Source organism: Cydia strobilella, chromosome 25 (genome assembly GCF_947568885.1).
Source record: "Cydia strobilella chromosome 25, ilCydStro3.1, whole genome shotgun sequence".
Lineage (NCBI taxonomy): Eukaryota > Metazoa > Arthropoda > Insecta > Lepidoptera > Tortricidae > Cydia > Cydia strobilella.
This window is the reverse complement of record NC_086065.1, coordinates 2836357-2861990: the sequence shown is the minus strand read 5'-3', so window position 1 is coordinate 2861990 and position 25634 is coordinate 2836357. Positions and strand designations below refer to the sequence as shown.

Sequence of the window (25634 nt, the reverse complement as noted above, 5' to 3'; positions counted from 1 at the left end):
TTAGGAGCATAAGTTGAGTTATTCAAATTTTCAAGTTTTATTTTTTTCCGCAAAATCTACTATGATCGCCCGCAAATGACCTACCTATCTTGAATCAGCATGGTCGGCTGATGTTATTCTGCAAGTGGCATCGTAAGGACCCGATTCTGAGTATTTTTTTCAGCCGTTGAATTAGGAGCATAAGTTGGGTTATTAAAATTTTCAAATTTTATTTTTTTCCGCAAAACCTGCTTTGATCGCCCGCAAATGACCTACCTATCTTGAATCAGCATGGTCGGCTGATGTTATTCTGCAAGTGGCATCGTAAGGACCCGATTCTGAGTATTTTTTTCAGCCGTTGAATTAGGAGCATAAGTTGGGTTATTAAAATTTTCAAATTTTATTTTTTTCCGCAAAACCTGCTTTGATCGCCCGCAAATGACCTACCTATCTTAAATCAGCATGGTCGGCTGATGTTATTCTGCAAGTGACATCGTAAGGACCCGATTCTGAGTATTTTTTTCAGCCGTCGACTTAGGAGCATAAGTTAAAGTTTTTGCATTTTATTATTGCCTGTCTAACCTTATTTAATGCCGCCAAATTACTGTACTGTGTCGGTGTTATATCGGGCTTATGTAGGGCTTAGAATCGTTAGTATCTGTGTCGATTGCTTGTTACACCCTCCCTACTGAACTATCTCGGCCGGCCAATATGAATTTTTCGATTTTATGTTTTTATCTATTGAGATCCTAACGATTTTAATGTCTGAACAAACGTGAACTAACGTCGCCCGATGGATTCACATAGTTAGTTTGACTGATTTCGGGGTGGGGTGGTTAGCGTGAAGACAGCCACCCCACTTTAAAAAAAAATGAAGGAATCGGGTCCTAACGATTTCAATGCTTGAACAATCATGAACTAACGAATATCTTGTTATCTAGACCAAAAAAACTAACAATAAATGGTTTGGGGTGGCTAGCGTGAAGTCAGCCACCACCATAGAATAAAAAATATATAAAACCACGAAAATCTTTTAATCTGTTTTGAATACCCGCAAGTTACCGTACTGTATCGGTTGTATATCGTCTATAGATGCTTATTTAGGGCATAGAATCGTTAGTATGTGTCGATTGCTTGTTACGCCCCCCCTGCTGAACTATCTCGGCCGGCCAATATGAATTTTTTGATTTTATTTTTTTATAGCAAATCTATTGAGATCCTAACGATTTTAATGCCTGAACAAACGTGAACTAACGTCGCCCGATGGATTCACATGGTTAGTTTGACTGATTTCTGGGTGGGGTGGTTAGCGTGAAGACAGCCACCCCACTTAAAAAAAAAAAAAAATGAAGGAATCGGGTCCTAACGCTACCAATGCCTGAACAATCATGAACTAACGAATATCTTGCTATCTAGACCAAAAAAACTAACAAAAAGTGGTTTGGGGTGGCTAGCGTGAAGACAGCCACCACCATAGAATAAAAAAAATATAAAACCACGAAAATCTTTTAATCTGTTCTGAATACCCGCAAGTTACCGTACTGTATCGGTTATATATCGTCTATGGATGCTTATTTAGGGCATAGAATCGTTAGTATCTGTGTCGATTGCTTGTTACGCCCCCCCTGCTGAACTATCTCGGCCGGCCAATATGAATTTTTTGATTTTATTTTTTTATAGCAAATCTATTGAGATCCTAACGATTTTAATGCCTGAACAAACGTGAACTAACGTCGCCCGATGGATTCACATGGTTAGTTTGACTGATTTCTGGGTGGGGTGGTTAGCGTGAAGACAGCCACCCCACTTTAAAAAAAAATAAAAAATGAAGGAATCGGGTCCTAACGATTCCAATGCCTGAACAATCATGAACTAACGAATATCTTGCTATCTAGACCAAAAAAACTAACAAAAAGTGGTTTGGGGTGGCTAGCGTGAAGACAGCCACCCCCTTTTTTTTTTAAAAAAAATCGACTTTGGAATCGGGTCCTAACGATTTTACCTACTGAACAAACGTGAACTAACGATGAACTAACGATATAGATATGCCATTTGCGGGCAAACGAAATGGGGTGGTCAACTTCACGAGCATAATTGAGGCTTGTACTGTTTTTTCCATCCCCTAATTCCCCTATTCGGAAAAGGGCCTTTCTTACCCTGTTGGGAGGGATCAAAATGACACTTTTCTACCCTGCTAGGAGGGATTTTTTCCATTCTATGATTTTTAGCTTAAATTGTATTTTGAAACATATTATGTATCACATGGTAATAAAATTATTTCCACCTTAGGCGTCTTGAATCCTTCGCTTCCTTCAGGATTCAATGTACGCCCACGCCATAAATATTGATAATATAAGTTTACAGACGGCTTGAAAGCTAAACTGTAATTGGTCGACCGCTTACATCACCCATCTCCGTCTAACCCATTACGTGAGAGCAAGACGGACGCACAAACAGATCGATCACGGATAATAATTAATAACGACGATTGGATCTTGTCTACAATCCATCAAATTAGGGAACGAGTAATTTTGAAAACGGCGTATCTCGCATACATTTTCACTTCAGATACGACCTTAGGTACAATCGAGATTAGTTTAAAAACGAGGTAAGCGCCTGATACTTTCAACTCTCATACAACCTTTAGTTTCAGAGGCTAGAATTATCAGTGACTGTTAACTAGATGAAGCATGATCATGAAGACCGTAATACGTGGGTATATGAGTCATTATTGCTTGTACCGAAATGCTATATTAAGTTCCATTACGCTGCGTCTTACGTGAGCGAACAACTCGCGAACGCGAGGCGAAGCAGCGCGGCGCGGCGCGGCGGGCCCACGGCGTTCGCGTTCGCAACGAGATCGCCGACGTTGGACACTTCTATAGGTATCAAAGGATTGATTCAGGTAAAGTTTATTGCCGTCCATTGTCGTTGTGACGGCCGCCATTTGCAAACTAAGATAAGGAACCCAAAATGCATCCCAATTGGTTATCTTTATGGAGAGGCGAAGCTTAGTCTAAATAACAACAACTTAAACTGTCCTTACTACCTATTATTTGTCTCATTACCTGTTTTTACCTTTTTCATTATTAAAATAAAGAATCCTAAAAGCATCGTAATTGGTTATTTCTGTGGAACGGAGTTAAGCTCGCTCGTAAGGATCGAGGTATAATTTTTCTTAAGTGGTTCATCGGGAATGTCCCCGATTGTACTTAGTTAAGACATTTTCCGCTAGATTTGCGGATGCTACGAGTAGGTGGCGTGACAGTCGTGCACGCGGTGCACGCAGCGAATAGGGATCATTCTACGCGAGAGGTAGTTTACTTAACTCGCATCATCCCTGACGCACACCGTTTCAAACCAGATCCCACACACACATACACAACTGTCCCCAACAAAATAAAACACTGTCATATATCGATTGAGCCCTTCGGCTATCTCTGTCCCGCGCCGGCCACGGCCCGAGGTGCGAGGGAGACAGGTGCAGATTAATAATGGCCGACGCCCATTTGGATTGTTTTATGGGAGATTGCGACTTGCTTCGTCATTACGAAAGCTTGGCGAGTACTAAAAGGAAAGATATATGTAACTCCGTATAAGATAAGTAAAGTCTAAGAAAACGTGCCTCGAAAAATCAAGAAAAATGTATGCTCGAATAGATGGCGATGGAATAGATGACACCGTTTGTTGTTGAACAATTTTAACACATATCAGTGAAAGAACATGGGTCAAAGTCATGCCGTTCTAAAAATAATAAAAAATACAAATAATAAATAATTTATTTATGCATAATATATACATTAGTCATGTTATAATAAAAACACGTTTTCATTACAAATTTTATAATAATTCACAATAATAGAGTAAACATAGATTGATCTAAACAATGTTTTGTGATATTTATATTCATTTTCATTTTTAGTTTTAATCCTGTGTCGAAAGATGGCAGTAAATTTACTGTGACTACATAATTTACTATGACAATAACCCTCTATACCACAGAAATAAACCTGTGCTCTATAAATAAATCTAAATCTATACACTATTCTCTTTGACAAAAGTAAATGACCATCTGTGAATCTTATGCCTTGGTGATAACGTTTAACCCTCATCACAAACCTACAAGGATTTCCCAAAAAATCCAAATATATTCCAATTAATCCAGCTGTGATGATTAATTTGAAGACGTCACATTTCCCTAAAGTGCAATCTAATTTGAACCTTAAATCGAAATGTTAAAGTTGAAATTCTATTGTCGTGCATGTTGTCGATAAATCGTATGTAAGGTAGGTAGGATCGTGTGGGCCGGCTCGGAAACCGTTTTATCTTTCAAACCGATTTCGTTCCACCCGGTAACGCAAAAGATTTCGTTTCCGTTTGCGGTTACCGGTTTCTATTGAGATTTTCTGTAAAATAATTCGTTCGTCTTTCGTTTTTGTAGAACGAAATAACCAGTTAAATGGAGAAATATTGAAGCAAGACGGAACGTGTAAATATTTCTATTTCTTTTAAATGTCTGTGTTTAACCGGTGTATTATATTATATCGTTCCCGGCAAACCATAATATTTCGTTCCCTTTTTCTTACCTATAGAGAGAACAATTTTCAGGGTTCCGTACCGTCCGTCCGTCTGTCTGTGTCTCTCCGTCTGTCACCAGGCTGTATCTCATGAACCGTGATAGCTAGACAGTTGAAAATTACACAGATAATGTATTTCTGTTGCCGCTATAACAACAAATACTAAAAACAAGTACTATGCGTATGTTTATTCGAACGCGCGATACGGCTAGCCGCTGTGGGGGACATTATACAGAGATTAATTTACCCTTTGTTAGCGCTGTGTACCATCGCACACACTGTTAACTGTACATCAGTGGACCTTATGGATTTTGTAATAAAGTCCACCGATGTACAATTTGGAGTGTGGCTGTTTGTACTGTTTGGGGTGCATAAGTTACCCTAGACAAATCGATAGAGCGATTCTCGTGATGTTTTGGTTATACATCATTTATTGATTGAGACCAAGGCGTAAGAGCGTTTTCACATTGTCCGATATCGGATGTCGGATACAACAAGCAAAATGTAGTGTCTTTTTTAATCATAAATCTTTATTTGCAATAGATATAGTACTTTAAATATACATTTCATTATTGTTTGTTGTCCCAAAAGAAAGCGCAAATGCAAATAAAAAGTAGAAAGTAATAAAGGAGCAATTGCTCCAAGGTTAACAGGAAGAGATCCCTGAAAGAGATAAGTTCGCCATTGTACAAAGTGTTTTATGATTCTTTTTGTACAATAAAGTATTTTACTACTGCTAAAAAAGGAGTTAGTGCCAGGTACAGGACTGGATTTCCCCAAATTAAGTCCAATTTCACGATAGGTACATGCTTTAAAATACAAAATAGGCATGTGATCGCCGTTCGCCACTGGATTTTCTAAACTAAACTATAAACCAGTGAATAATTTACTACAACTGATTTCTGGCTTGGCCACCTCGTAAGGATGGGTGAAGATCGGGCAGCCAAAAGGGCTTACTTAGGTCGACCAACTGGACGCCGTTCTGTTGGTCATCCTAAATATCGTTGGCAGATAGTGGAGGCAGATCTCCATGAGCTCGGCGTCGGCGAAAGCTGGCGTGATACCGCTCTGTAGCAGGGACCGGACAACCCTTTCCGCGATAAAACCCTTTCAATGGGCGACACTTAAACACGGCTAACACATTGAAAGACTTTCCCTTTTGAACTGCAAGCCCATTCATACCCTTACCTTTGACTAACCCTTACCGAAAAGCTAACCAAAAATAAGGCTAGCTCTTAATAAGGGTTACCCTTATCTTTAAGCGCTTTTTATAAAGGTTTCCCTTTGCGTTAAGAGACAGGATTAGTATATATCTACGGTAGTGTATGAAAAGGAAAGAAAATACGTGCCTAGTCAAAGAACGCCGCCGTCGCCGCCGACGATCGCTCGAATTCGAAGTAATGTGTGCTTTATAAACAAGGTAGACGACTTAAATTAGCACGCTTATATGCTAAAAGGGAAACCCTTTATAAGGCTAACACTTATAAGCAATATGCAAGGTGTTGGTGAGCGGATGATAAGGGTTTTGTAAGGGTATTTCGCTACCGATTACTCAAATGTGGTAGCTTTATATAAGGGTTTTTAAAAGCAAAACAAAGGGTTTCGTCTGGCATAGGGTATGGTGAGTTAAGCCTTATGCAATACCCTTAAAAAACCCCGATAAGGGATAGCGGGCCGGTCCCTGCTCTGTAGGGCTAAAGGGGCCCACTGACTATCAGTCCGCCGGACGATATCGGCCTGTCAGTTGTTCGGAACTGTCAAATTTTTGTTCTAACTGACAGGCCGATATCGTCCGGCGGACTGATAGTCAGTGGGTCCCTTAAGATGGTCGCTTTTTTAACATCTGTCATCATGCCTGTCACGTTCTAACAAGTATGTAAGTACGAAAGTGACGCATGACATGACAAGTGAAAAAAATGCGACCGTGATACCGCTCTGGACCGAGCAAAATGGCGTGCTCTTGTGTTTGAAGCCAAAAATCATTTTGGGTCAACGGCGTCATCGCGCCAGCCAAGTAAGTAAGTAAGATTTAAAATTTTTACTTATTATGTGAACTGGAAATACTACAAGTTGAATATTAACAGTTCTAAGAAACTAAATTTCATGTGAGTAGTCACTATTAAGTGTTAAGGCGCAATCATGCCTGTCACGTTCTAACAAGTATGTAAGTGCGAAAGTGACGCATGACATGACAAGTGATACAAATGCGACCGTGATACCGCTCTGGACCGAGCAAAATGGCGTGCTCTTGTGTTGGAAGGCAAAAATCATTTCGGGTCAACGGCGTCATCGCGCCAGCCAAGTAAGTAAGTAAGATTTAGAATTTTTTGGAATTTTTACTTATTATGTGAATTGGAAATACTACAAGTTGAATATTAACAGTTTTAAGAAACTAAATTCCATGTGAGTAGTCACTATTAAGTGTTAAGGCGCAAAATGTGTATCATTATGACGCCGACTGTTAAATATGGATTCGAGATATCAATTCAGTTTACATTTTAGCAGTACAAAAACTCGTGTCATCTATAATCCTCGATTGAACCGATGCATGGTACAACGCCTCAGCTACATTGTTAACCTAACGTAAACCTTATTGCGACGACATAAGACACACAAATGGTCAATAAATAGTGTATCTGTGACACGCGACAATTCATAGTTCAAAGGAAATAGTGGACACTTTCTCTTCACGTAATAATAGCGAGCATTATACTGTCACTTCCCATGTACTTACAGTAACATTCCGTGACTGTTGAGCCATTTAGGGTTCTAGCAAAAATTTGACGTTCCATAGTGCAAGTATTGAACAACCTCCTACGTATACGTACAGGTACAACACAGCCGGCACAGGGCGGACACGTTATACATACATCAAAAATCACTTGTGTTTCTATGTGTGAACGGCACGTCTAGACTACTCTGTACACGCGTCATAGTGTAAGTTGCTTAAAAATGGTACTGAGCAGTCGGCAAACGGCCGTCAATCTGCTGTCGCGGGGCGAGATAATTAGAGTCGGGGCGGGGCGGTGCGTGGCCGTTCTGTATGATAATATTGATAATACTATTACTTATTCTGTGCAACCGGTCAACTATACTGCCGTAAATGTGAAAGAGTTTATAAGAACAAGTTTGGCCTGGCCAGCCACATAAGAGCTCATAAGAGGAAAAACCCTTGATTGCTGATGTCGCCGTCATCGAAATCGATGTGGAGGACTATATACAAATATTAGCAACCAATTTAGCTAGGACCCTTAATGGCATTACAATCGCGGAGCGCGATGGTACTTAAATACTAGGTACAGTCAAGGTATTAAATATCGACATGGACAAAGTGCCAAAAACATGTATACACGACCTTCTTACCCATACATTAGGGTTAGTGTGTAGTAGTTAGATAAAATAATTCTGTAGTTTCCTTTAAAAAAAAAATATTTAAAGGACTTAGACGCTAGTATATTAGGCCATCATACGAAGGAAAAATGGGGGAAATAATTGTAGACAATTTTATGTAGTGCAGTGCCGGCGGCTCGCACTGTGTCGCGTAAGAACTCGCCACTTCTTCGTGCTGTCACACTATTGAATGCGCTCCTGACATCAGCTACTGACTGCGATATGTTTGCGTGGCGATGGACGGCTGTGTGCAGTGAATGTCTGAGGTTTTGTGAGAGGATGGATGATAGGTGCTCAACTGTAGTAATTTAGTGTTGTAAATATACCATAGTACTAGTTGTAATTTAAATGTAATTAACTTTCATGGCGCATTAGTTTTATACTGTAATGTCATGTACATGTGTTTTCAATAAATAAATAAATGTACATTATGTATGTAAAAGAATATTTTTTGCTACGGGCCACCGTTTAAAAGTTATTTACGAAAAACTGTAAAAAGAAAAGAAGAATAAAGATCATTTATTTTATTCATTGAAAATAAAAATAAATAGTCATGAAATAAACCGAAAGACCGAAACCGAAAACAATACTTCATTTTGCGTTTTAATCCTGTATCGAAAGATATACACATGTGTATGATTACATTAAGCACCCCTTAAACAATAGGGAAAGGGTGCCATGGGAACCGGACACCCTAAGCATTTGGTGTAATTGTTTAAGTGCGAAATATCAGTCTGGCTAACCATACGGCTTTATACATATTTATATTATTTATGTATTTATCAAAAATGTAAAATTATAAGATTAGTCTTTTTTTATAATTTGTTATTCTTAGTTAGTTTTACGTTATAATGTTAACTACATACAAGTTGTGCGAAAAATTTATAAATGATTTACAAATAAATAAATAAAAATACAAGAAAATAAAGACATGGTTTACTAGTAAAATAAGTAACATTTTTACTAGTAAACCTGTTAAAAAACCTGTAAAAAAAAACGATTAGTTACCCTTTTACTTATCTACAGACAGGGAAATGATTATGCAGTAAATGTACAGTTGTATGTAAAATAACAACAGTGTAACCAGATTAATAAACAAAAGTTACTTGTCTTTAGAAATGGAATATAGACAGAAAAAACCAACAACAAAGTCCCAATAATGGACCACTGAGCGTGTGAGAGCATTTTCATATTTTATAGAAATGTTGCCGTTTTATCTCAGCTAGAAAGTAAATAAGCCAGTTTTCGTGTCATTATGAGGTATGATATGAGGTTAACATGACTCCAGTGGGACGCTGCGCAGTCTGGGTCTATTTATAACAGATCGATGTTTCGTATCAACTGCGACAATAGCACATGGCGGACACGCTATACATCAAAAATCACTTGCGTTTCTATGTGTCAAAGATAGATATAACTCCGTAATAGATGTATACAGTCTAAGGAAAAAACGTGCCTCGAAAATCATGAAAATTTGATTCTCGTTCAGAGGGCGCTACTAGTTTTGGCCTACAGTCGTATAGATGGCGTTGACGGTTTCGTTTGTAATTTAACAATTTTAACGCATATCAGTGAAAGAACATGGGTCAAAATCATAAAAATAATTCATGCAAATAAAAAAAATCATTTATCTATATTTAAATACATTCTATCGTATTTTTATAAATCTTCATTTTTAGTTTTAAAGTGTGTCGACAGATGGCAGTGAATTTACTGGGGTTACAAAATTTACTATGACAGTACCGCTCTAGTATAAGTTACTCTATGTATGTGTGAACGGCACGTCTGTACACGCGGCAGGCGTCATTGTGTAAGTTGCTTAACTGAGCGGTCGGCAAACGGTCGTCAATCTGCTGTCGCGGGGCGAGGTAATTCGAATTGGGGCGGGGCGGTGCGTGGCCGTTCTGTATGATAATACTATTACTTATTCTGTAACAGTAACGAATAAACGAACTCGCAAAATAAGATGAAGTTAGTTTATATATATAAAATACGTAACCCCACCCCACCCCGTACTTACACCTAAAACCTTCCTCAATAATTACTCTATAGGTGAGAGCCGCATGAAAATCCGTTCAGTAGTTTTCGAGTTTATCGCGATTCGCGAACAAGACATACAGACATTACAGACAGACAGACAAGGCGGGGGACTTCGTAGGATAAGGTGTAGTGACTACTATATGCTTGTTTTAATAACCCACTAATTTAAGTTACTAGGAATAGAACTCATACACCCATACATAAATAATTACATGCAAATCAAGTCATTGAAACTATTTCCACGACTTTCCCACATTCATACAACATAATGAAATCTTTAAGCCAATCTAGACCTTAACTCCTATACGTGATATAATCCTGTACAGTCGCCATCAGATATATGACGGAGCGGCCGTGGCGCTCAAAAATATCTGAACACGCACTCTAACGCCTTGACAATAGAGGCGCGTGTGCAGATATTTGTGAGAACCACGGCCGCTCCGATATATCTGGCCCCAATTTCACCACGGTGACAGGTGCGACAATTGTCGAAATCACTATTACTGACGTCACATGCCTCCATAGGCTACGGTAACCGCTTACCATCGAACGGGCTGTGTGCTTAATTGCCACCAACATTTTAATAAAAAAAACTCCATTATATCGCCAATAAATAAGTACTTATTTTGCGATGCTAATGACAATTGTCACAAAAAACACGACAATTGTCGCAAAATTCCGACACAGAACTTATTTCCTGTCAAGAATTACCGAAAATTCTTATAAATCTTGTGACAATTGTCATCATCATCGTCATAAGCGTACCTGTTTTTTGTCGATATAATAAAGTTTTTTTTAAATATTACAATGATGGTGGCAAACAGGAATACAGCCCGCCCGATGGTAAGCGGTAACCGTAGCCCATGGATGCCTGTGACGTCAGCAACATTGATGTTTTACAATTGTCGCACCTGTCACCGTGGTGAAATTGGGGCCTGATGGCAAGCGCGACACGTCGCCGGGTTCCAATTTTTACCTTTATTTAGAAATGTTTACGGTTTTTTTATTGTAATTATATGGGCATGTGACAAGATATTTCCAAGTATGTAGAACGTGTTTCTGATGATTCGCCAGGAGCGATCGATCTCGTACATATTGTATGTACAACTCGATTCCGAGTACTATAAACGGCTACAGTTAATTGACCATATTTAGATCTTAATGTCAATGCAACAAGGGTTATAGCGTAAGCCCTTCGCATAAAAAAACCGCAAATCGATGTACAGGTTAGCCGTTTCGCACACGCATACTAGTCATACTAGAGGTCAAAACAAAATTTTTGACCCGCAGTTCCAAAAAAAATTTCCCGGTGGTAGTAGTGGTAAAACATTTTTTTTTGTATTTACCACAGGGAATTTTTTTTAGGAACTGCGGGACAAAAATTTTGTTTTGACCTCTAGTAGGTATGCGTGTGCCAAACGGCTAACCTGTACATCGATTTGCGGTTTTTCTTTGTAATTGGGGTCGAGCGGCTTCCGCTATTACTAATTGGACAATTTAATGCGTGGACGACGGCACTAGCAGTACACTAGTATCTATTAACAGTAACACTTCGTTACCAATCACCATCGGTGCACCGTACGGTACGTCAATGGGGTTGGCAACTGTCGAAGGTTTGCAGAGATGGCGCCATCATAGCTTGCCCCTTTTTCTATGAGATTTGGCTGAAAGGGCTGGCATCCAGGGCATTAAAAAAACAAAAATTTGACACAATTCTAGGGATTGACAGGGCAAGCTATGCTGGCGCCATCTGCTAATTATTTCGACCGGCCAACCCCATTGTTAATGCAACAGTAAGATTTATGAATTATTATTTATAAGGAGACTAACGCAAAATTGCAGTTTTGTATTTATACTGAAAATGGCATTGACCCTTTTATCGAGACCACGGAAACAATGTACTTTACTAAATTATAATATTCTACAAAATTTCAGTATTACACTGAAAGGAATGATTGCATAACAGTAACAAAATATTTTGTTACTACTTATTCAAAAATTGCGACTAGCGAACTATGTGTTACACCAACCAACAGGTTGCTTTGTTACAACGAAATCAGTTGTTAGATATTTATCAAAATTAATTTCTTCATTACTTAAGTTCAGTTATTTTCTGAATACCTTAACGAGTTCGGCTAATTATATTTTTCAGTGTACCCGCGAACGTACGTCGAGTTTTCGAGATCGGTTAGCGAAGAATTATTGGAAACGTCGTTTTGCCGGCGGTTCGTCGTAAAGTATTAATTACAGTTTACCTGGAAATTGGACAAGCATCGCGAGCATTTGATAAGCATCTGTAGGCAGAAAACGATAATTTAACGTATATAGTCTTGTGGTACGAATACTACGAATGTCAAGATGCCAACTGTGAGAATGATATTAATTTATGTTATTATTATTTAATTATTATATTAGCTGGGGAGCCGACGATGCTAATTGTGTAGTTAGTTACTCGAGCGTCGTAGAGAATTTATGGAATCGAAAGATTAGATGATAAGAAGAAAAAAAGGTTATAAAAAGTTTTTTTTTCCAGCGAGCAGGAAAGCGTCCACAATTATTATTTTTATTTCGGGGAGTTGGTGGAGGGTTAAAAAAATAGTTTTTAAGTAGATTGTGGATTTGGCAGTGTCGTTTTGGTCCAAGTTAATGCTATAATTTTTCTATAACTTAATATGAAACTTATTTGTACGCAGTTCCTTAATCTGACGACCACAAGTTTGACGCCCGATTTTGACATTGTAACCGTCAGATTAAGGAAATGCGTACAAATAATCATCAGATTTACTAATAGCACAATTATACCATTAATTTAAACTAAAATTACAAAATCCACAATCTGCTTCGCGATTTTTTGAACCCCCCACCAATCAACTGCTCAACATGGACGACTAAAAGTGGTAAATGTAGACTCCATGGGGTAGCAAGATATCACATATCTTAATCTGACGCGCTCGAGTAACTAGACAAATCCACTCTTGGGCTCCCCGACCATAATGGTATTAGGTTATGAAGCAAACCCCCGCCCAGGCTAACCGTCGAACCTTTCGGCTGCGCTCAAACTTTTCGGTAGTGTCCGACCGAAGTTTCGGCTTTCAGTTTCGGCAAAAAAATCATGTTACCGAAACTTCACTTTTGGCGAAAACACCGGTTTCGGTCGGCCACTAGTAAAACACTGATTTAAATTATTCACGCTCACGCTAACAGACGACCATATAGAACAGGCGATTATTCATTTCAACAGTTTTCTTGCGATCGTGATCTCGCGTCATTCCGATCTTATGACGCATGCGCGTTGCCACATGCAAATCGAGATCACAATACACGACAGTACTAAAAGTAATAACTAGGCCTAGGTGAACCTTATGTGTGAGCAATAAAGACTAAGAAAGGTCAGTCATAATTGTGAACGTTACTACTTAACTTAGCCGCAAACCAAACTGTAGACCGGGGTTATATCACTATCTCTCTCGCTCTACCTACGACCACCTGAGTGTGAATAAATATGTGATAAAATCATAATTTACATGCATTCTGATACAATAGGACACCAATTCTACGAAAACACTCAAACACTATACCACACAATAATAATCGATAATTTTAATTACTTCATAGTAGTTCATAGCACTTAAGGCCGCCATAACGATTAAACCGATGATCGTTTGCCAATTTTCCATTTCGTGACGTTATGTAATAATGACTACACTACAGTTACAGTTACATGTGTGATGGGTTAATAATATCGTCATAATGTTAGTAAAATCAAAGATAGATATAACTCCGTAATAGATGGATACAGTCTAAGGAAAAAAACGTGCCTCGAAAATCAAGAGAATTTGATTCTCGTTCAGAGGGCGCTACTAGCTTTGGCCTACTGTCGTATAGATGGCGTTGACGGTGTCGTTTGTTATTTAACAAGTTTAACGCATATCAGTGAAAGAACATGGGTCAAAATCATAAAAATAATTAATGCAAATAAAAAAAATCATTTATCCATATTTAAATACATTTTATCGTTATTTTTATAAATCTTCATTTTTAGTTTTAAGGTGTGTCGACAGATGGCAGTGAATTTACTGGGGTTACAAAATTTACTATGACAGTACCGCTCTATCTTATTATATCCTCTTTGGTAAAATATAAGCACAAGAATAAATAATAGTGCTTGGTACAGAAGGTTCACTCTCTAACAAAACGCGTCTATAACCGCTCGGTACTATGGCTAGACACCAAAATTGGTGTGGGCCGCATGTACTTGTAGCGAGCCACGCCTGATACAAGTTACAAACACATAAATAAATAAAGACTTCAAAATGAGTTTCTGAATATTGTTTATCTTTTTTTTGTATGTTCCCGATTTCTGAAAGACGAAATTCCTATGCCATGCACCTAAAGAACAAACGAAATGACAAATAAGTGCTTAACTCATTCAATAAAATCGATTAAATTGTAGTTTTGAGGCTTCAGTGAACGAATGAAACACAAAGATGCCTCACATAACACTGCTAAAATAAAATAACTTCATTTTGCCTTTGCTATGTTAAAACACTATAAAACATACGCAATAAGATACACAACGTATGCCCGTATTTTAATAAACTGTTTGCTCGAAATTTTACTAAAAACAAGCTCCAAGCTCTAAAATTGAATTTATCTAAAACCCCTATCTGGCTTAGCTGAAAGGCTAAAGTAATTAAACTTAGGTACACTAGGACTAAGTGCATAAAGCGATGCGATCTAGCGCATTCAGAGGCGACCTAGATTTCCCTCAAAGGCTTTTAGCGGACGAAATTGGAGCCTTTCATATTATATAGTTGTTGTGTGGTTCTGTTTGTCCTTTGTTGTTGGAAAAAGGATAAAGAAAACGGACAAGTGCAAGTCGGACTCACCCGAGGGTTCCGTACTTTTTAGTATTTGTTGTTATAGCGGCAACAAAAATACATCATCTGTAAAACTTTCACCTGTCTAGCTATCACGGTTCATGAGATAAAGCCTGGTGACAGACAGACAGACGGACAGCGGAGTCTTAGTAATAAGGTCCCGTTTTTACCCTTTGGGTACGGAACCCTAAAAACGGACAAGTGCGAGTCGGACTCACCCACCGAGGGTTTACTTTTTAGTATTTGTTGTTATAGCGGCAATAGAAATATACATCATCTGTAAAAAGTTCAACTGTTTAGCTATCAATCCTGTACTGATAATTACGCTACTTGACGATAGATGTCGACTACGAAAATAATAGTATTTGGTAACAAAACTGATGTATGAAGTGAGCACCCTATGTCTACTTAATTCTTGCTATAGCCAAAGATAGATATAACTCCGTAATAGATGGATACAGTCTAAGGAAAAAACGTGCCTCGAAAATCAAGAAAATTTGATTCTCGTTCAGAGGGCGCTACTAGTTTTGGCCTACAGTCGTATAGATGGCGTTGACGGTTTCGTTTGTTATTTAACAATTTTAACGCATATCAGTGAAAGAACATGGGTCAAAATCATAAAAATAATTAATACAAATAAAAAAAATCATTTATCTATATTTAAATACATTCTATCGTATTTTTATAAATCTTCATTTTTAGTTTTAAAGTGTGTCGACAGATGGCAGTGAATTTACTGGGGTTACAAAATTTACTATGACAGTACCGCTCTAGTATAAGTTACTCTATGCTATAGCCTAGTTTGACCTATTGAACCTATAGCAAGGGATTTCTACAAGAGAAACATGATAACGCATAACCTAAGTGAATCTAGGTCGTTTGACCGTTCGCTTAGTACTTACTAGTATATAAGCACTGTAATATGGACATACATGTATGAGTGTTATTAGGAAGATATTTCAATAGGGCCTTTTGATCGATTTAAATACGTGTGAGGCAATTTGGGTTGTTTTAGCTTTTATAGCGCTAGGTAACCAAAATCATTGTACGTCGCAAGACATATTACAGAGAACAAATTGTTTATAACACCTGTATTCATTACCTGTAATGCACAATTGATGAATAAATGATTCTATACAGATTTAAACTAACACGATTTTCACTCACAATTTTAAAACGAACACGGGACTTAATCGCGTACAAACTTACGTTTATTTATGGCCTGACGTTTCGAACGTGACGTTACGATCGTGGTCACAAGCAGACAGAGGAAGGCAGAGGTGGTAGTGGGTTTTAGCTTTTGTATGTTAGCGCTTTTTCTTGCGCGGTTGCCGAAAAAAATGAAAATCTTGAGGCTTTATTTTATTTATATTTATAAGGTAAACGCGGGATTCCACCAGTATGCTGCACTATGCATCACAAGCATATTCAGTACAAAAATGGAAACCCGCCTTAATACAGCACTCTTCACCCTATTTAACCCGATTCGCACGAGTACATATACGGCGTTGGCCGGGCCCGCGCCTCACGTCGCCAAACTAACCTGGACGGCCGCCAACGCTGCATCCTCAAATTGATTCTATAACTCCCAGTTTCTGAACAAGATTTACGTTGCGGATGTTTCTAGGTACGTTAATAATGAGCGAATCGTTTGAAAAACTTTAAACGATCTGCGATTTTTCGCACACGCTTGTTAACAAACAAAGCAATCTTGTATGTGTATAGGCAAAGAGAATAGAGTGTCAAAGTAAATTTTGTAGTCACAGTAAATTTGCTGCCATCTTTCGACATCTTTGACATCAAAATTTACCATGACGCTCTATCATATTATATCCTCTTTGCTTGTATTAATAAAAAAACGGCCAAGTGCGAGTCGGACTCGCGCACTAAGGGTTCCGTACCATTACGCAAAAAACGGCAAAAAAATCACGTTCGTTGTATGGGAGCCCCACTTAAATATTTATTTTATTCTGTTTTTAATATTTATTGTTATAGCGGCAACAGAAATACATCATCTGTGAATATTTCAACTGTCTAGCTATCACAGTTGATGAGATACAGCCTGGTGACAGACGGACAGACAAGACAGCGGATGGACTTCAGTATTTGTCTCTAATATACATATATCTATTCTGAGAAGTCTCAAAGCGTATTAATATTGCTTTTAAAAGTCGAGAGCCTAATCTGTCAGACAGGTATTTTACAAGACGACTAAAAAAGTCTATTGCCGTATATGCGTGACACTTTATTTGAACGATGAATATATTAATATTGAAGTCATGAAGTCACCTTAGACTTCACGCCGCAGAAACAAAATTACGGATTAGGGCGGTTACAGACAAGCCCATTTTTCTGCGCGTATATAAATAAATAATAAATAAATATTATAGGACATTCTTACACAGATTGACTAAGTCCCACGGTAAGCCTAAGGAGGCTTGTGTTATGGGTACTCAGACAACGATATATATAATATATAAATACTTAAATACATAGAAAACACCCATGACTCAGGAACAAATATCTGTGCTCATCACACAAATAAATGCCCTTACCGGGATTCGAACCCAGGACCATCGGCTTCACAGGCAGGGTCACTACCCACTAGGCCAGACCGGTCGTCGTATATACAGGTGGTGTTAGCCATTTATATTTAATTTTATTAGTAGCTCGATTGATTTCCGAATTACTAATTTGGAAGGTATTGATATTTTAATATAAGAGGTAGTTTGACATTTGTCTTGAATTATTACGTTGTTGGATTTTGTAAAGTGAAGTTGGTGGAATCATAGAGTAACTGATACTAGAGCGTTACTGTCATAGTAAATTTTGTAACCCCAGTAAATTCACTGCCATCTGTCGACACACTTTAAAACTAAAAATGAAGATTTATAAAAATACGATAGAATGTATTTAAATATAGATAAATGATTTTTTTTTATTTGCATTAATTATTTTTATGATTTTGACCCATGTTCTTTCACTGATATGCGTTAAAATTGTTAAATAACAAACGAAACCGTCAACGCCATCTATACGACTGTAGGCCAAAACTAGTAACGCCCTCTGAACGAGAATCAAATTTTCTTGATTTTCGAGGCACGTTTTTTCCTTAGACTGTATCCATCTATTACGGAGTTATATCTATCTTTGGTGGAATAAAACTGTGATTTGTATTTGAGTGTTTTAGTTCCAAGATATCATCTCAAAAATCATATCATATCAGGGTGGATAAAAAATAAGTGCATCCTGTTGCCAGGAAAGCTTTGGGATTATATAGGTACAGAGCAACTTTTACTACGGGACCAACCAAGAAATCGCGAAAAATAAATTTACCCTCCCATAGAAAGTGGACCAGCAAAAATGTATTAAACAGCCAAATTTTTTTGGCCTTTGTCAAAACCTCCCTGGGAATGCACTTATTTTTTTGCCACCCTGTATACAGATGTAGTGCATAATACCATCCACGTTACGTTTTCCATCGTATTTTCTCGGAAACGTTCGTATTTGTCATGGAAATAGCATGACAAATACGAACGTTTCCGAGAAAATACGGTGGAAAAGAAAATCATGCAGACGTTTCGACGATACGAGCTTACACGCGTTTTTTTAAATATACAACGCCGGTGGCATGCAAGCATACGGCCCGCCTGATGTTAAGCAGTCTCCGTAGCCTATGTACGCCTGCAACTTCAGAGGTGTTAAGTTACACGCGTGTTGCCGACCCTAACACTCCACTCCCTCGTTGAGCTCTGGCAACCTTCACCGGCAGGAACACAACACTATGAGTAAGGTTTAGTGTTATTTGGCTGCGGTTTTCTGTAAGGTGGAGGTACTACCCCAGTTGGGCTCTGCTCTAGATCTGTAATGACATCCGTTGTGCTGTGCCCTACCACACAAAGCGAAATGTCATTCACAGTGCCCATACCCCATACTTATTGGGCAAGATTGAAGAGTTCTGATGACTTATATTCTTATATTCATCCTGATGACATAACTTTCAGGATGCTGATGCAGCTGCCCCGGTTCTGTAGCGCGTCAGGTATGTTCGCGGAGGCGCACACGGATGGGTTCCACGCCATCATCCGCAAGAAAGTGGCCTCTCTACTCAGTCGCGTTCGGGGCAGCAGCAACAGCATCCTGGGGCTGTTTGCGTATAGGTTTGACTGCCCCATTTATGACAAATGGAGGCAAATAATGCTTGGGCTTGTGTAAATTTTTATTTTGTGAATTATTATTATTATTTTTGTAGTATTTATTTGAATTTCCTTTTAATCAATAAGGATTTAATTGTTATTACTTGTTGTATATACTAATATAGAGTAAGGCATTGTTACTAACAACATTTTTATGGGCCCCAGGCCTGAAATAAACGAATATTTAATTTAATTTAATAACTGGACTTGCCAAAACGCTATTCCGTACAAAAAGCGGTCCCGCAAGCCGCAAGCCTCTACATTCTATAACCAACTGAATTCTTGACTAATCATAAGCCATATTACAAGGACATAAAATCCAACAATGATCACTCAAAAGTGTTACGGTTAGTACTAGTAAGTATAGAGATGGGACGAATATGGAGTTTGCCGAATACGAATATTCGGCCCAGTGTTCGGTTTAGATTAGATCTTACCGAACCGAATATTCTGCCGAATTATTCGGTTCATCTGTATCATTCTAATAAACTATTTGATTTAGATTTATTTATTTCATAATATTAAAATTATTGAAAACGCTTCAATTAAAGCCTGACCAGTAATATATGATCATTGTCAAGGGGGCGCTGCTCATTCTCATGTATAGGATGACAGATCATCTAGTCGTTGGCGTACGTGTCGCCATTATTTTTAGATTAAGCCAGGTCCCCACAGAAAACCAGCGCCACGGTTTGCCGCGGCACTATGCTGAGTGGGGATCCTTTTTGGCGTCCAAATGTTTTTTTGTCTGCATGCTTTTCTTTTTTTTATGTACTATGTTGTGGCGTCAAATAAATGTATTTTCTTTCTTTCTTTCTTTCTTTCTTCTAGTATGAAAAAAATAGTTCCAGTGAAATTCCGCAACATGGCGCGTGATCATATATTCCTGGTCAGGCTTTACATAAGCAGCTGAAGATGACTAGCTTCCTAGGCAATTCCCTAAAAACAAAAGAAAAACTAAACTCTTATCAATATATCCTATGGATTCAACATGTGTTATCTCATGTGTTTTAATGATAACGGCAAAAGGTAAAGCCCGTCATAGAGAAACACAATTAAACATATTTGCCGCATATTCGGCAGTTTAACCGAATAATTCATTTCAAACATTCGAAAACTTGCGGAATGCGCCGAATAATTACCGAATATTCGTCCCAACTCTAGTTAGTACCATCGTCTACATAAATACCTAACTGATTATTTGTGACTCTTATGCCAACGACATAAGGACTATATCTTGTAAGGTGTTTTGGTATAAAAAGTAATTTTGCCTGCCCGTGCCTGCATTCTTGGCTGTGCTCCTTTTTGTGCGGCTTAGCCTGTCGCCCTAAATTTACCCTTTAGATGACGTCAAAGACCAGTTAATGAAAAAAACCGTTAAGACAGGTTTCTTTAGGTGCAACTAAGGCCTCAACGCTATAAAACGGCGAGCCAAAAAAGAACAAGGCTTGGAAAGTCTGAAAAATGGGTCCGAATGTCCCTTACCTAACGATGGAATGCTTCACCTACGAGCATATCTCTATACAGTTCACTAAGATTGCCAGTATTTTTTATTTACTGGTCTTTTATTGCGGCTTTGAAAGCTGCAAGTCTTGCCAAGGATGCACATACCGAAGGCATACAATATTAATCGAATGTAGACCTTATTGTATTAAGACAGAGTTTAAAATAGATTAAGTTTTGGAACCATGCCTTCTTCTTCTTTCTCCTCGCCACTTCCCGTTACGCGGGGTCGGCTTTCTTAATCTTGAGGCGCCACTTGCTCCGCTGATAAGCGTCGTCGGGAGTTAGGCCGAGCTCCTTCATGTCTCTCTGGACATTCGTCATCCAGGTAGTCAGCGGCCTACCTCTCCCTCTTTCATGCACAACCTTGGAAAGGCACTTTTTCACGACATGGTCTTCGGATCTACGGATTACATGGCCGTACCATCTTAGCCGTGACTCGGTTAGTTTGTCAGTAATGGGCGCTACTTTGAAACTACCCCTTATGTAATTATTACGCACTTTGTCCCTGAGAGTAACTCCACCCGACCACCGCAGCATCCGCATTTCAGTTGTATGAAGTTTTTGTTGGTGGATTTTCTTCATAGCCCATGCCTCGCTGCCGTAGAGTAAAACAGGTCTCACGGCTGTTCTGTAGACCTTGCCTTTCGTTCTTATAGGCATTTTAGGATCGCAAAGAACTCCTGTTAAAGTACGCCATTTATTCCAGCCAGTGGACGTCCTGTGTGCTATTTCGGCGTTTATAGTTCCATCATCTGCTAGTACAGATCCTAAGTATTTAAACTTATTTACTCTTGGTAGAGGCTGACCGTCCAGTTCTACTTTGTCATTTGGTTGGATGGGTTCGTCGGGGTTGAAGTTGCAAACCATATATTCTGTTTTGGTTCTGCTAATGCGTAATCCGTTCGCTTCTAAACAACTCCTCCATAGTTCCAATTTTTTTTTTTTTTTTTTTTTGTTCAGCTTCGAGTTTGTTGCTTGAGATAAGCGCCACGTCATCCGCGTAAAGGAGGTTCCATGGTGTGGGTTTCTGGATATGCGATGTCAAATAGTTCATAGTTATGTTGAATAACATGGGACTTAGCGCGCTGCCTTGGTGTACTCCTACTTCTATATTGAAACTCTTTGACGTACCAGCTGGGCTTCTAACGCAAGTTTCCACGTTGTTGTACATGTCCATTATGAGTCTCACGTAGCATTCGGGGACATTTTGGCTTCTAAGGGCTTCCCATATTATTGTTCTCGGTACGCGGTCGAACGCTTTCTCGAGGTCTATGAATACTATCCATAGGTTTTGTTTGGTATCGCGGGCTTGTTCCATCACTAGTCTGATTGCATGAATTGCGTCAGTAGTTCCTTTTCCAGAAACGAATCCGAATTGATTTTGAGTTAGCGTTATTAGAGGTTGAAGGCGCTCACAGAGTACACGTTCCCAGATTTTGAGAGTGTGGGATGTAAGTTTGATGCCACGAAAGTTTGCACAGTCCCGGACATCTCCCTTGTTCTTGTAGAATGGGACCAACACACTCTTACGCCAGGCATCGGGCATTGTATCGGTGGTCAGGATGTTGTTAAAGCCTATGCCACCTTTTACATATGTCCGCGTTGTCTGTAAGTAGCAGCCCTTCTTCGTTTTTAATGTATTTTGTAATTCTGAAGTCTTTGCAATCGTTATATCTATGTTTAGCTATTTTGTATACGTCAGTGTCAGTTGCTAGTTCCAGGCGTTGGTATAGATCGATGTTAGCTCTTTCCTTTTCAGTTGCTACCGTTCTTCTGGCAGTTTTCTTTGCAGATTGATACAGCTCTTTATCTTCCGGCGAACCAGATTTCTGCCAAATTTTAAATAGACGTTTCTTTTCAGAAACACTGTCTTTGGCCTGAGTGTTCCACCATTTAGTATCTTTCGTATTGTGTAGGGCTCCTTTACTAGTTCCTAGCTCTAGCTTTGCTGCATTGACACAGTGATTTTCAAATTTCTTCCAGATTTCTGTAGGAGTGTTATCTCTTGGGGGGTGTTCGCACATAAAATTCGCTATCTTTTTCCGTAGAGAGTTCCCCTTTTCCGTTTTAAGCTCATGCCACTTTATATTTTCCACTTTAGGTCTTATAATTTTAACAGGTTTTCTAAGTTTTAGAGCCGCTAATAGTAGCCTGTGTTGGGAAGTGAGGGGTTCCCCCGGAATTATCTTGCAGTCTTTGATTTGTTTTAGGTTTTGTTTATCAATCAAAATATAGTCTATCTGCGTCTTTGCCCTTCCACTCTTATATGTGATCAAATGTTCTTCCTTCTTTTGAAAGAAGGTATTAACAACTGCAAGATTTTGGGAGGCAGCAAATTCCATAATAGTAGCGCCTTCACTGTTTTGTCGGCCGAAACCAAAGCCACCATGATAACCTTCGAAACCGTCCCTGTCTTTTCCCACATGGCCATTCAAATCACCACATACCACTTTTTGCTCTGTTGCCGGCAGTGTTTTTAACAGATCATGGAGGTCTTCCCAGAATTGCTGTTTTTCGGCTTCTTGGCAGTTAACTTGTGGTGCATAGACGGAAAGGACGTTAAGGCATGGTTGTTTTTCTAATGCGATCTTCACGGACATGATGCGGTCACTAATTCTATTGATTTCTACAACGTTCTCACTAAGGTATTTGTCTAATACTATTCCAACACCATTCTTGGTGTTTTCTATACCGTTGTAAATGAGTTTGAAACCTTTTCCGATTTGCCGTGATTTGGCGCCCTTCCACTTTGTTTCCTGCACACAGCATAGGTTTATGCGACGTCGTTCTAAAATTGCACTTAGTTCGGCACTGCGTCCTGTCATTGTACCAATGTTCCAAGTAGCTATGCGTAATTCGAACAGTGGTACAGCGAGTCGGTGATCCGGGTTTTCGTCGCTTCTGGGGGACGCCCTAGCATTTGCAGCATATCCATAGTACCCGTCGCTTGAGGGGGACGCCCTAGCATTAGTTCTCTTTATTTTATTGTGGTTTGGCCTCATGATTAATATATATAATTGGCTATTGGTTTTTACGGTCGGTTGCCACCTGACACCAAGACTATTGCTTTGCTGCAAAGCATGAGTGTCGCCGTTGGTCCATGCAGGACTCCTCCGCCGCCAACTCTTCTGCGTGCTCCAGCCCAAACACCCAGCACTGTAGTCGGCCTCACCTCCGATGATGTCGAAGAAGCCCGAATCCAGGGGTTTGTTAACGAAGTTTCCATCTCCGGCCTGTTGGTCCGCGGGGGCTATTTTATTTCACCCCTACCCTGCATATCTGCCGAGCGTTTCCCTATCCGCCACCTGGGACGCGTTCTCTAGGGGTGAGGCTCCCCCGGGAACCATGCCTTAATATCCATAATATTAATTATAAGCCAGGCATAAGTAGTGATTAGATTTTTTTCGGAAGCTTAATAACAAAAAAAAAACCGGACAAGTGCGAGTCGGACTCGCGCACGAAGGGTTTCGTACCATGACGCAAAAAAGGCATAAATAATCACGTTTGTTGTATGGGAGCCCCACTTAAATATTTATTTTATTCTGTTTTTAGTATTTGTTGTTATAGCGGTATCAGAAATATATCATCTGTGAAAATTTCAGCTGTCTAGCTATCACGGTTAATGAGATACAGCCTGGTGACAGACAGACGGACAGTGGAGTCTTAGTAATAGGGTCCCGTTTTTACCCTTTGGGTACGGAACCCTAAAAAAGGTATGTATTATGTATCGGCCTCAAGTCCATAGGTAGATTGTTTTTCCATCGAACATAAAACGTTCCGTACTGTACGAAACGAGGACAAGGTTCCATCGGCTTTCCAATTGTACTGTCGTATTATTGATACATTCATTAAACTGCGATTTATTGACTTTACTTCATTACTTACAACTCTTACAAGGCATGGTTTTATGGTTCCGTGCACGGGATCCTATTACTAAGACTTCGCTGCCCGTCCGTCTGTCACCAGGCTGTATCTCATGAACCGTGATAGCTAGACAGTTGAAATTTTCACAGATGATGTATTTCTGTTGCCGCTATAACAACAAATACTAAAAACATAATAAAATAAATGTTTAGGTGGGGCTCCCATACAACAAACGTGATTTTTTGCCGTTTTTTTGCGTAATGATACGGAACCCTCCGTGCGCGAGCCCGACTCGCACTTCGCCGCTTTTTTTAAACTGAAGTTCGGCTTTATTGCAAGGAAATAAGCTCCACCGGTGGTCAGTGAACAATGTTGCTGCTGGATTTATTTGGCAGTGTCCGATTCATGACTAATCTAAGATCATTAATATTCGCGTCCAAACTCACATCGGTCCAAGAACAACAGACCTTTTTAAAAGCGTAATGGCCAGTGATTCAGCATTCTCACGCGAGCGATTTAATAAGAACACACACCCAAGCAAGTACGATGGTTATATTATACGATCATAAACTGACAGTGTAAAAAAAGCTGACCCGCCTTGTCTGTGGGATTACGCGACAAATTTCAGATGATCGCGGTTGGAGAGGTTTCCGATCGGCCATATCGCTATTTCTACGCATCAGGGTAATATTTAAGACCAAGCCGCGGTGCGAAGCGAATGCAATTATTTTATGCTCGATGTGTTGTATCCGCTATCCGCCATAGCGCTGTTTCAAACGAACAAACGACGTTCGTACATCGTTCTATATTCAAATGATTACGTTCGATAATTCAATTGTTTATAATATTGTCTTCGGTTACCGCGATAGTTACTCATGAAATAAAACTATGAAAACGGATTATATCGCGTATATTGAATTTATAATACATCCCGACGTTTCGAACTCTTTACCACGAACCACCACGACCACGAACGCTGTAAAGAGTTCGAAACGTCGGGATGTATTATAAATTCAATATACGCGATATAATCCGTTTTCATAGTTTTATTTCAATTGTTTATGTTTTTAAACGGCCTTTGTTGTCTTATCACTAGTGATGTAACACTTTATCGGTCTTTAAACTTTCATTATGAATAAGAGATTGTTTATTTAGTATTATCTACATCGAGTTATGAATCGGTATAAAACCGTGCTTTTAAG

The 25634-nt window shown here is 39.2% G+C and overlaps 2 protein-coding genes across 2 annotated transcripts in view; both read right to left on the bottom strand.

Moving 5' to 3' along the window:
- Positions 1 to 25634, bottom strand: part of LOC134752782 (uncharacterized) — a 157256-nt gene that overhangs the window by 130716 nt on the left and 906 nt on the right. The window lies entirely within an intron of this gene.
- LOC134752610 (craniofacial development protein 2-like) lies at positions 22137 to 23570 on the bottom strand. The gene has a single exon (XM_063688280.1). It carries the CDS (start codon positions 23568 to 23570, stop codon positions 22137 to 22139), a length of 1434 nt encoding a protein of 477 aa, XP_063544350.1.